General features: G+C 40.6%; 2 protein-coding genes across 2 annotated transcripts in view; both read left to right on the forward strand.

Annotated features, from left to right (window-relative positions):
- Positions 1–12,629, forward strand: part of LOC311499817 (NLR family CARD domain-containing protein 3-like) — a 47,702-nt gene that overhangs the window by 16,386 nt on the left and 18,687 nt on the right. The window lies entirely within an intron of this gene.
- Positions 1–12,629, forward strand: part of LOC311499394 (protein NLRC3-like) — a gene marked incomplete at its 3' end in the record, with an annotated part of 29,311 nt that overhangs the window by 14,475 nt on the left and 2,207 nt on the right. Inside the window, exons 3-8 of the mRNA XM_084560345.1 lie at positions 654–767; positions 1,297–1,392; positions 1,565–1,640; positions 4,569–4,794; positions 4,982–6,785; positions 11,062–11,235. Of these exons, the coding sequence (XP_084416471.1) occupies positions 654–767; positions 1,297–1,392; positions 1,565–1,640; positions 4,569–4,794; positions 4,982–6,785; positions 11,062–11,235 (2,490 nt within the window). The remainder of the gene's footprint in view (positions 1–653; positions 768–1,296; positions 1,393–1,564; positions 1,641–4,568; positions 4,795–4,981; positions 6,786–11,061; positions 11,236–12,629) is intronic.

A 12,629-nucleotide genomic window follows, 5' to 3' on the forward strand; every position in this document is an offset into this window, starting at 1 on the left:
AAACCACTGTTATTCAGCAGTCCTGCTCTAAACCATAGCTTCAAGGTTCTTGTTTTCAGTATTAGTTTTAAATAACTGAGAGAGATGTTGATTGTTGAGCTGTGTTTTCATTTTGTAATTGTATTGTCTTACAAATGACAGAAACACTTTAATACTTAATTCAATCCAGTTTAACAATAGTTTAACAAAATAGGAACTTCTGTAATTTTAGACGCATTACCCAATGCATCTAAAAACAGGAACGATGAACCACATGATGTAAAATAACTCTACATACTGAATAACTTCTCTCTGCATATTTTACTTTCTCCGTAAAGTTAGATCTTCCTTAGAGATAATAGTGCTGATACTGTCATTTTATTTTCAGTAAGTAATTGGTCCACTGTGCCTAGTCTGCTTCATGTTCAATTGATGTTTGGGTTAATTTGTTTATCCATTAGTAATGAATAATGTGTTTGTGTTAAGGTGTCGGCTCTGTCATGGATCAGTGTGAGGACAGAGAGGAGGGACTCTCTGCCTCTAAACCAGATCCATGTGAGGAATATGACGACCAAACCAAAGCTCACAGGTGAGATCTGGATCCTAATCCACAACTGTTCTTCATGTCAGAGTTCAGAGTCGCTCTAATCTCATCAGTCAAAGTTGTGTTTAAGGCCAGAGACACAGGAGAGGACAGACTGTCCTATACCCAGCTGTGTGTCCATGAAGAGTAACAGGTCCATGGCTGAACCTATTGACTTTAAAGGACAAAAATCATCTGAAACAAAGTAAGTGGACCCTTTTTATAATTGACTTATTATCAGTATTACCTCATATGTGATAAAATTTAAATAGTTTTTGTTTTTCTATTAACGTCACCAAACTAAGGCTGACGGCTTCATTCTGTTTCTGCACAAGTCTAATTCATAAGTCCTATTGTCAGTAAACGTAATACACAAGATAAATTATTATGATCAAACTATATCCTTAAAATAATCCCCAAACTAAAGGAGCAATAACTAGGTTACACTAGTCAACCTGTACCACTGGTGTGGAAGCAAAGCAAACAGTAAACCTGCTAAGTACCATCATTTCTCATACTGGACTGGAAATGAAAAGCTTCTAAATTCCATCAATCAAAGTTCATGATATGATCTAAATATTTATATTTTCTCTCCAGAGTTCAGGAAAGATTAGAGGCTCCCTGTGTGATTAGGGATTCTAACTGTTCATGGATGTTGTTCATGTCAGTGTTTAAACTCACATTACTCCAGTTTCATCATTAACAGTCAAAGCTCTGTATGTGATGTGTTAAAGGCCAGAGAATCCTACACCCAGCTGTGTGTCCTTCAAGAGTGACTGGTCCATGTCTGAACATATTAACTTTAAAGGACAGAACACTTCTGAAACAAAGTAAGTAGATAAGGCTTCTTATATTTGAGTTATTATCAGTACTGGTCTCATACACATTCCTGACAGAGCATATATTGGTGTTGTTTTTATCAACATTCTTCATAACATACCACTACACATTTACTGTAGGTGTCTTTATGTAATAATGTTAACCTTTTTATATTCTCCTCAGAGTTCAGCAGAGTTCAGAGGATCCCAGGGTTCAGTCTACCCAGGAGCAACAAACAGACCTGGACTCTATATTTACGGTGTGTATAAAACCCAACTGTTAAATAACAAGCCTCTAATGAAATACTAACATGCTGGTTTATGGAGTAATACAGATTGAATCTTGTACTTTTTGACAGACATCAATCAGTGTCATGTGGAACACAACATACACATAGAGACTGATGTAGTCCAGGTGTAGTAGATGAAATGTGCTGATGTGGGGAGCAAATATTAACAAGAGTCTGTTCCAAGAGGCCACTGTTGTGTGTTGTCCTTAATAATCTAGGTTTTTTGTTAATTTAAGCATTTACCAAAACATGTTCATGTTATAGTTTTATACAGACTTAAAGTTCAAGCTCAGCTTCAAAGGTGAATTCAAGGTTGTTCCAGCACTCCCACTCATTTTTATACCTCTTCTGCATTTAGTTGTAGATATAAATTTGAAGGCTAACTACTTTGAATGCTAGAGTTTTGCAGCAGCTCACTCAGGAATGCATGAGATGATCTTGGTCTAGCCGGCCCTCAATCTGTCATTGTATTGAAGTATTGGGGACCCCTGATCTAAAACATATATGGATAACTATTGTTTTTGGCAGCCATTTTAGATTTAGTCTTAGTCTTTTGGACGAAAATGCTTATTAGTTTTCGTCACATTTTTGTCATTTCTATATGTGATGGTTTTAGTCTAGTTTTCGTCAATTTTAGTTAAAAGAAAAAAAAGTATTTTCACCAATAATTACAATAATACAGATATGGTTTTAGACAAGTTTTCCACCCAACAGCAAATACTTTCTGATCTACTATAAGGATTATGCATTACACACAGATAAAGTGGTAACAGTAGAATCGATGTTCATTACTCCAAAAAAGCCAAGAACAAAGACATTCTTGTCTTTATTTTTATCAAGAAAAACTGGTGCACTGCACCTTTACAAAAATAGTGCTGTCTCTTTAAGAAAGACGGTAGTCTTGAGTTAATTGTTGTTAAAGTTGTGCGTGGCTGTGGATGTGTGCTGCTAAACTGAGGGCATTGTGATGGAGGCTTAACACTTTTAGGCTGGTTTCTCTGGTTTGTAATCGCGAAGTGTGCGTCTGTTAGAACGCCCTTTATAAGTGTCCCCCAAGACTTGAATAAACAAGGATGAAGCAGGAAACCGGTGATCCTTTTATGGCACTTTAATCCAGTGTAAACAGCTAACACTTACAGATGTGGAGTGCTGGTGTGTGTGTGTGTGGTTCTGGAATAAATGAAAACAACAGCCATCAATAAACAACTCCCAATATGCTTGTCTATAGCACACAATCCGAAATAATAAGCTAATTATCATTAGCATGAAATTATATTAAACATCATATACAGAATGAATATACTCAGTATCAAATATTTAACTGACTACAAAGAAAGAGGTCAGTGGCATAAATATAACATAAATTGGCCGTTTAAACCATCAGCGGTGATAGCTAACACTGCTAGAATTACACACTGTAGCACCAGATGTAAACTGAAAAATATAACAACAATGTAGGCATCCAGTAAAATAAACAATATAACTTACGTTTCTCTGGACGCACACTGAAACACAACTAGCGGATCAACCGATACAAAGTAGCAGCTCAACGTCATCCACTCGCTATACAAACGTCTCACCGTCATCAGTCTCTTACTCTCTCTCTCACAATCAGCGGCACTCTGCCTGATGGAGCGCGGCAGCGCCCCTAGTGGCTAGATACACTTTAATCACCTGCTCTGTCATACATGTTGCAAATATAAAGTAAAAATAAATAAAGATTAACGTTTGTCTTGCTGTTTGTTTTGGAGTTGCAACGGATAAATGTTTTAAACTAACATCTAAAAACAGTTTTCAGTGACACTCGATCTACCCGCACTACCTTCGCGATCTACTGGTCGATCATGATCAACGTAATGAGCACCCCTGCCATATATCATCTCGTCGTTTCTGACCACCACGGCCCTTGCCGCTGCCACCAAGGTCCATCATTTAGTGTGACTGTGACGGCAGGTGTGTTGTGCAGAATGTCACAGATGCTGGCGTGCTGCCATGTGGTGGGCGTGACCAAACAAAGATAGGATGCAGCACCATTGCTGATATTTTTTAGATTTTGACAGACAATAGGCAGAAATGTCATGGATTTTGAACATCTGACAGACCACCCACTAGCATTTTCGTCCAGTCTCGTCTCGTCAATGACAGCTTACACACGTCTAGTCATGTTTTAGTCATCAAAGAGCCATGTTTAGCTCGTCACTGTCTCGTTATCGTCATGAAAAAAATTGGCGTCAAGGAAATAATTCTGTCATCGTCATCGTTGACGAAAACAACACTGATATGGATCTAAAACAAAGTATGATTTGGGTCTTTGTCTCTCTTTGTCTCTTTTGTCTCATTACCAATAAACTATAGTGACTCAATACCATTGGATACCATGTACCATATGCCTACACTATCCTACTGCCTCCAGTGTTTTACAGATGATGTTGTATGCTTCAGCTCATGGTCCATTCCAAGCCTTCTCCATACTTTTATCTTCCTGTCATTCTAGTACAGGTTGATTTCAGTTTCACCAAACAATGCTGTTCCAGAAGTAATCTGGTTTGTTTTAGATGTCCTATGATAATGTCTAATCTGGATCTTCCATGACTGGGGCTTATGCAGTGTTTGCACTTTGTTGTGAACCTTCTGTTCATTTGGTCTTATGAAGCCTTCATTCTATGGTAGACTTAGATAATGATATCCATCTGGAGGTTTTTCTTCTCCTGTGATCATACTCCACTGTTGTCCTCTGTGCACATCTATCTTTTCTATTGCAGAGATCACCAGTTTGTTCTTTTTGCTTAGAATGTGCCAAACTGTGGAATTAGACAAGTTAAAATAGCTAAAATTGTGTCAGCCTCCAAATATATGGACTGCATTTTAATAGAAAATTATGTTTACATATTTTTCCAGATTCTTAAAGAGAACATTGTCAGCTTTGTGACAGATGAGTTGAAGAAAATACAGCATCTCCTGAGTCTAGACCAAGAGACCTTGAAGAGCCAGAGGAATGCTGAAGAGGAGGAGGATGGTGAAGAGAAAGAGAAGAAGAGCATAATCAGAGAAGCTTTTCTGAACATCACCCTGCACTATATGAGGAAAATAAAGCAAGAGGGGCTGGCTGACTGTCTGCTGAGTAGTAAGAAACTTTAGACAACTTTTTCATTTTAGTTGCCTAAAAATATTCTGTACTCATATGTATTTGACCTGAACAAAACAGAGGGGTAAATTGCAGCAGTTACTCTTAAATATCTGTATAAGATTTGCTATAACATTTAGAGTTTATTTAATCCTTTATTAATAACAAATGTCATTTGTTCTTTCAGGAACTTCTTCTGGACTGTGTCAATGTAAACTCAAATCAGATCTAAAGGAGAAGTTCCAGTGTGTGTTTGAGGGGATTGCTAAAGCAGGAAACTCATCCTTTCTGAATCAGATCTACACTGAACTCTTCATCACAGAGGGAGAGTCAACAGAGGTCAATGATGAACATGAGGTCAGACAGGTTGAAGCAGCGTCTAGAAAGGCAGATGAACTGGAAAATAGAATTAAATGTGAAAACATCTTTAAAGCATCAGCTCATAGAGATGAACCAATCAGAACAGTGATGACAAAGGGAGTGGCTGGCATTGGGAAAACAGTCTTAACACAGAAGTTCACTCTGGACTGGGCTGAAGGCAAAGCCAACCAGGACATCCTCCTCGTATTTCCATTTACTTTCAGAGAGCTGAATGTGGTGAAAGAGAGAAAGTTCAGTTTTGTGGAACTTGTTCATCACTTCTTCACTGAAACCAAAGAAGCAGGAATCTGCAGGTTTGAAGAGTTCCAGGTTGTGTTCATCTTTGACGGTCTGGATGAGTGTCGACTTCCTCTGGACTTCCACAACACTGAGATCCTGACTGATGTTACAGAGTCCACCTCAGTGGATGTGCTGCTGACAAACCTCATCAGGGGGAAACTGCTTCCCTCTGCTCGCCTCTGGATAACCACACGACCTGCAGCAGCCAATCAGATCCCTCCTGAGTGTGTTGACATGGTGACAGAGGTCAGAGGGTTCACTGACCCCCAGAAGGAGGAGTACTTCAGGAAGAGATTCAGAGATGAGGAGCAGGCCAGCAGGATCATCTCCCACATCGAGACATCACGAAGCCTCCACATCATGTGTCACATCCCAGTCTTCTGCTGGATCTCTGCTACAGTTCTGGAGGATGTGTTGGAAACCAGAGAGAGAGGAGGGCTGCCCAAGACCCTGACTGAGATGTACATCCACTTCCTGGTTGTTCAGACCAAAGTGAAGAAGGTCAAGTATGATGGAGGATCTGAGACAGATCCACTCTGGAGTCCAGCGAGCAGGAAGATGATTGAGTCTCTGGGAAAACTGGCTTTTGATCAGCTGCAGAAAGGAAACCTGATCTTCTATGAATCAGACCAGACAGAGTGTGGCATCGATATCAGAGCAGCCTCAGTGTACTCAGGAGTGTTCACACAGATCTTTAAAGAGGAGAGAGGACTGTTCCAGGACAAGGTGTTCTGCTTCGTCCATCTGAGTGTTCAGGAGTTTCTGGCTGCTCTCTATGTTCATTTGACATTCATTAATCATGGTGTCAATATGATGGGAAAATCACAAAAATCCTCCCTCTGGAATAGATTGTTTGAAGACAAATTTGACCTAGATCATCTCCACCAGTGTGCTGTGGACAAGGCCTTGCAGAGTCCAAATGGACACCTGGATCTGTTCCTGCGCTTCCTCCTGGGTCTTTCAGTTCATACCAGTCAGAGTCTTCTACACGGCCTGGTGAAAGAGAGAGGAAACAGACAAATGACCAACAGAAAAACAGTGAAGTACATCAAGAAAAAGATCAGTGAAGATCTTCCTACAGAGAGAAGCCTTAATTTGTTCCACTGTCTGAATGAACTGAAGGATCATTCTCTAACAGAGGAGATCCAATGGTTCTTGAGTTCAGGAAGACTCTTCAGAAAGAATCTCTCTCCTGCTCAGTGGTCAGCTCTGGTCTTTACATTACTGTCATCAGAAAAAGATCTGGATGTGTTTGACCTGAAGAAGTTTTCTGCTTCAGAAGATGCTCTGCTCAGGATGCTGCCAGTCATCAAAGCCTCCAGAAGAGCTCTGTAAGTGAAAAAGTCTGCAACATACAGTATATTAGTACCATACATGATGTTTATCTTCATACAGATAGCACTTTGAATCATACAGTTACCAAGTGCTTTAACAATACAACCTCTAGGAGCACGACATTTTATAAAGAGATAAAGGTTTTGTAGTCTTGGTTGATAAACCTGGAAATGCAAAGCAATAAAATGTGTTTGAGGAACATATTTCTTCAAAGTCAACACATTCATAGTCAGATGATCAACTAACAGTCAAAAACGGATGACACTCAATTAATTAAAAGATAAAGAGCCTGTATTTGACATTATATTATACAAGTATCATATAACGAGATTGCATGGTCAGACATGGAGGGTTGCTGGTGAGCCGCTGCACTCGCGCTCGCCACCACTGTGGGCCAACCTGACCGGTGCCTAACACTTAGCATGTTTTGATGATGGGAGGAAACTGGAGTGCCCGGAGAAAACCCATGCAGAAAACCCACGCAGACACGGGGAGAACATGCAAACTCCACACAGAAAGGCCTTTGTCCCGGGGATTCAAACCAGTGACCTTCTTGCTGTGAGGCCCCAACGCTACCCACTGTTCCACCGTGCTGCCCTAGTTTGAATAATTACAGTACATCAGATAATAGGACTTAAACATTGCCAAGGGATATTAAGGAATCTAACATCAAGGTATTTTACAGACATTAAACTGAAAAGGTGCAAATTGCCTAAAGGCAGTCCAAAACAGAATTTTTTAAGCGCTCCACACGTTTTCTGTTAACAAATTATATTTTTAGCAAGTCTGTTAGGACACCTGCTTTATGCATGAAGTAATTATTCCAGCAGCCGTTTACAGAGAGATTAGTTCACTTATAATTCAACAGCCCAACTTACTGGTTGCACTAGCTACTTTATGTCGGTCTATCAAGTGCCTTATTTTTTATTTTATATATGTACAGTGTATCTGGAAAGTATTCTCAGTGTTCTACTTTTTCCACATTTTATGTTAAAGCCTTATCCCAAAATGGATGAAATTAAATTTTCCCCAAAAATTCTACACAACACCCCATAATGACAATGTGAACAAAAGTGATTTTTCAGAATTTTGCAAATTTATTAAAAATAAATAAGAAATCACATGTACATAAGTATTCACAGCCTTTGCCATGGATCTTAAAATTGAGCTCAGGAGCATCCTGTTTCCACTGATCATCTTTGAATTGTTTTTACAGCTTAATTGACCTTTGGCTAAGCCCCGCCCTAGAATGTAGATTGACCAATCACAGCCAAGAGAGCTCCCACAGGGGTCCGACACTTTTTCCACAGCGCTCCATTGACTTTAACGCAGGCGTCTCATATTTTCGGTCTCGGCAGGCTATACTGTCGGTATATATCCAGCATCCAGGGTATAGATAAGCCCAATGATGTGCGCGCAAAACCCTGTGAAGCTAACCAAAACATCACCGTTACAGCTTAAGTTGCATAGTTGTTGATACGCTAGCACACGCTGAAGAAATACAACGTTATACGTGCGTAACGTTAGTCCGTTTGCTTCGTAATAACGATTATAGAAGTGAATAGAGACGTACCCAGCTATGCATGAACAGTGTTGCTCCTTGATATTGATACCAGAGCCTTATAGATAACCAGAAAACCACAGCCCAGAAGAGAATGTCGGACGAAGCAACAGTAACTAAGGGGGGCGGGGCTTAGCCAAAGGTCAATTGGAGTCCACCTGTGGTAAATTCAGTTGATTGGACATGATTTGGAATGGCACACACCTGTCTATATAAGGTACCACAGTTGACAGTGCATGTCAGAGCACAAACAAGCATGAAGTCAAAGGAATTTTCTGTAGACCTCCGAGACATGATTGTCTTGAATCACAATGTCAAGTGGTCCTCACTCTAGTGAGGTTCAACCCCGCAATTTCCCCCACTTGAAAGGGCAGCCTGTAACTGAAGATTTGGACTGGAATTCACTCAATGACCAGGAATCAATTCTTTCTTGTCTTTCTTTTATTTTGAAAGTTGTCGTGGCCAAATGCAGGTGAAAAACCTTAAACCCAAACACAAATACAAATAGGTCAAGAAAAATGTACCCCAAGAAACCAACATAACCCAAGATCAAATACTTAATTTTAAACTACTAGAAATTAATCTTGAAAGTAGAAAAGAAAATTGAAGACACTTTTAAAGCACTGTTTAAATGATTTTAACCTTTAACTCTAGCAGCTTTAACCTCCTACAAATACACAATCCCATACTTTTAGCTTTTAACCTTTTAAAGTCCTTTAAAATACATTACTTTTAAACCTACATGATATTAAATGGATGACATTTTAACTTATAATTCAAGCACATGCTTTACACCAGTACACACATTTTAACCTGAATTTGATTATATGATTAATTTAAATGCTAAAGTCCACATGGCACAAACAAAAGCTCACCGACTCCTTCTTCCTTGTTTGAACAAGCTTTAGTCTTGTGGTGTCACTTATCCAGGCCCAATTTCTTCACACATCTTCACAGCCTGCTTACCCCCTGTGAGTGACTCCAATTCCCCCGATCACCAGATCATTTCCACCTGGTGATTAACTGGCTGCCTTCAGGCTGAGAGTCACACCCAGTGCTGAAGCACCCAGGTAGAGAGGGTGTGGCCTGCATCTCAGCTCAACACACAAATCTGAAGAAGGGTACAGAAAGATTTCTGCTGCTTTAATGGTCCCAGTGAGCACAGTGGCCTCACTGTTTGGAACCACCAGGACTTCCTAAAGCTGGCCGGCCGTCTAAATTGAGCGATCAGGGCGGAAGGGCACTAGTCAGGGAGGTGACCAAGAAACTGATGGTCACTCTGTCTCCAGCATTCCTCTGTGGGGAGAAGAGTACCATCCAGAAGGACAACCATCTCAGCAGCAATCCACCAATACTCAATACAAAATACTCTGGTCTGATGAGACAAAGATTGATCTCTTTGGCCTGAATACCAGGCGTCATGTTTGGAGGAAACCAGGCACTGCTCATCACCAGGCCAGTACCATCCCTACAGTGTAGCATGGTGGTGGCAGCATCATGCTGTGGGGATGTTTTTCAGCAGCAGGAACTGGGAGACTAGTCAGGATAGAGGGAAAGGTGAATGCAGCAAGGTGCAGAGACATCCTGGATGAAAACCTGCTCCAGAGCTCTCTTGACTTCAGACTAGGGTGACAGTTCATCTTTCAGCAAGACAACAACCCTAAGCATACAGCCAAGATAGCAAAGGAGTTTCAGGACAACTCTGTGAATGTCCTTGACTGGCCCAGCCAGAGCCCAGACTTGAATCTGAATGAACATCTCTGGAGAGATCTGAAAATGGATGCACACTGACACTTTCCATCCAACCGTAGGAGCTGGAGAGGTGCTGCAAAGAGGAATGAGCAAAACAGCCCAAAGACAGGTGAGCCAAGCTTGTGGCATCATATTAAAAAAGACTTGAGGCTGTAATTGCTGCTAAAGGTGCACCAACAAAGTATTGAGCAAAGGCTGTGAATACTTCTGTACATGTGATTTCTTAGTTATTTATTTTTAATAAATTTGCAAAAATCTAAAAAAAAAAAAAAATCATTTTGTCATTATGGAGTGTTGTGTGTAGAATTGTGACGAACAAAAATACATTTAATTTTGGAAAAAGGCTATAACATAACACAATGTGGAAAAAGTGAAGCGCTGTGAATACTTTCCGGATGCACTGTATATTTTTTTTCTTTCCTCTTTTTTTTTTCATCTCAGATGTGTACATTCTATGTCTAAGTTGTTGCACTGTAGGCCTGGGGAAATCCTGTGTATGTGTTACACATATGTCTGGTCAGAATTGACAATAAAGCTGATTTTCATCCCACAGATACTTGATCAGTTTGGGATCTAGTGAATTTGGAGGCCAGGTTAACACCTTGTGCTGTTCTTCATGTTTTTTTAGTTGTTCCTAAGGTGTTTTTGTGTGTGTGCCTGTGTCAGGCTGCATCCTGCTGGGGGTGGCTGCTGCCATCAAGGAGTGTCATTGTCATATTAAGGCCTATCTTTAAACTCATTACCAACAAAACTGTGGTTTAACACAATTTCTATGGAGTAGTAAAAAATATTTTTTTATGACGTAGACTTGTGGCCTCGACTGTACTCATTTAAGTAATAATGCATCATACATTGTAGTTTCTTTTCTGTAGAACAATGTGTAAGAAAATGTCATCAGTGATGAAATATACTGAGACAACAGACAACATCATTATGTCCTCTTACTTCCTTCTTTTCAGGTTGAGTGATTGTAACCTGTCAGAGAGAAGCTGTGAAGCTCTGGCCTCAGTTCTCAGCTCCCAGTCCTCATGTCTGAGAGAGTTGGACCTGAGTGGTAACGACCTGAAGGATTCAGGAGTGAAGCTTCTTTCTGATGGACTGAAGAGTCCACACTGTCTACTGGAAACTCTCAGGTCAGGAGTCAGTAGTTTATGATGTTTGAATGCTGCTGAATGTTACCTCAATTATACCTCATATCTCTACACATTTTATGCCCATGACTTTTTATGTAGCTCTGGTAGATAATTATTAGTTTTAGATTTTTTATTTTATTTTTTTGTTTGTTTGGTTTTCTGGGGATGCTGATATATAAAAATCACTAGATATGATGTCAAAACAAATGATCTATTCATGGTAGTGAAAGTGACTATTTCTTTCTATACTTGATTCTATTTTCCAATGATGAAAATATTTTTAAAAAATAGTTAAAGATCTACAGCAAAACCTGCAGCTCTGTGAGGCTGTACCAAGCAGTGCTTTAAAATACACTACTCACAATAAGTTAGGGATATTGTGAGAGACTCAGTGGATGTTTGTTTCACATTTTTGGGATAGGGAGGCAATTGTATTGGGGTGATAGACACCTCATTTTGTGTTTTCCATGTAATGGTCTCACTGTGTACAGTGTGCCTTACATATTGGGGCCAATACCAAAAAATACTGAAAGACAACCCTTTTCAATGTGGCAACAATTTCAACATTATGTGGGTATAAAAAGCTGGTATTGTCAGTAAGTCATTCCAAGTTCATCATTCAAACAGCCATGAACACACAACGTCACTTAACGGACGAGCAGCGCCACCTGGCCATAGCGCGTCTTCGGGTCGGTGGCAGGTAGTCAGATGTTGCTTGTGAACTTGGTGTGTCTCAAAGTGTCATCAGCAGACTTGCATCAAGACACAGAACTACTGACAGAGTTTGTGACAAACCCAGGAGTGGAGCCCCACGAGTGACAGACCTCAACGATGACCAGTACCTAAGGACCTATGCACTCAGACATCGTTATGCAACTGCCTCACAGCTGCTGGCCCATTTACGAGATGTGAGGGGTACTAGGGTTTCCAGACAAACCATTCACAACCGACTCCACCGCTTTGGCTTGAATGCCAGACGACCGTTGCAGGTGATTCCACTGACACCAAGACACCGCCTTGAATGTTTGCAGTGGGCACAAGATCATGTGACCTGGACAAAACAGCAGTGGTCTACCGTCCTGTTCATTGATGAGTGTCGGGTGACCTTGCACAGAAATGATGGTCGTCAGCGTTGCAGGAGAAGGCGAGGTGAGCGATACGCCGAGGTCAACATGGTCCCCAGGGTTCGCTTTGGTGGAGGAAGTGCAACAGTCTGGGCAGGCATCACCAGTCAGCGCAAAACAGATTTGGTTATTGTAGATGGCTCAGTCACTGCACATTCTTACCTCAGAGACATCATAGAACCCATCATCATCCCCCAATTACGCCAGCATACCCCCAACTTTCTGTTCATGGATGATAATGCTCCACCACATCGTGCCAGAATTGTCAAA

This window comes from Chelon labrosus (assembly GCF_963514085.1).
Source record: "Chelon labrosus genome assembly, chromosome: 14".
NCBI classification, from domain to species: Eukaryota; Metazoa; Chordata; class Actinopteri; order Mugiliformes; family Mugilidae; genus Chelon; species Chelon labrosus.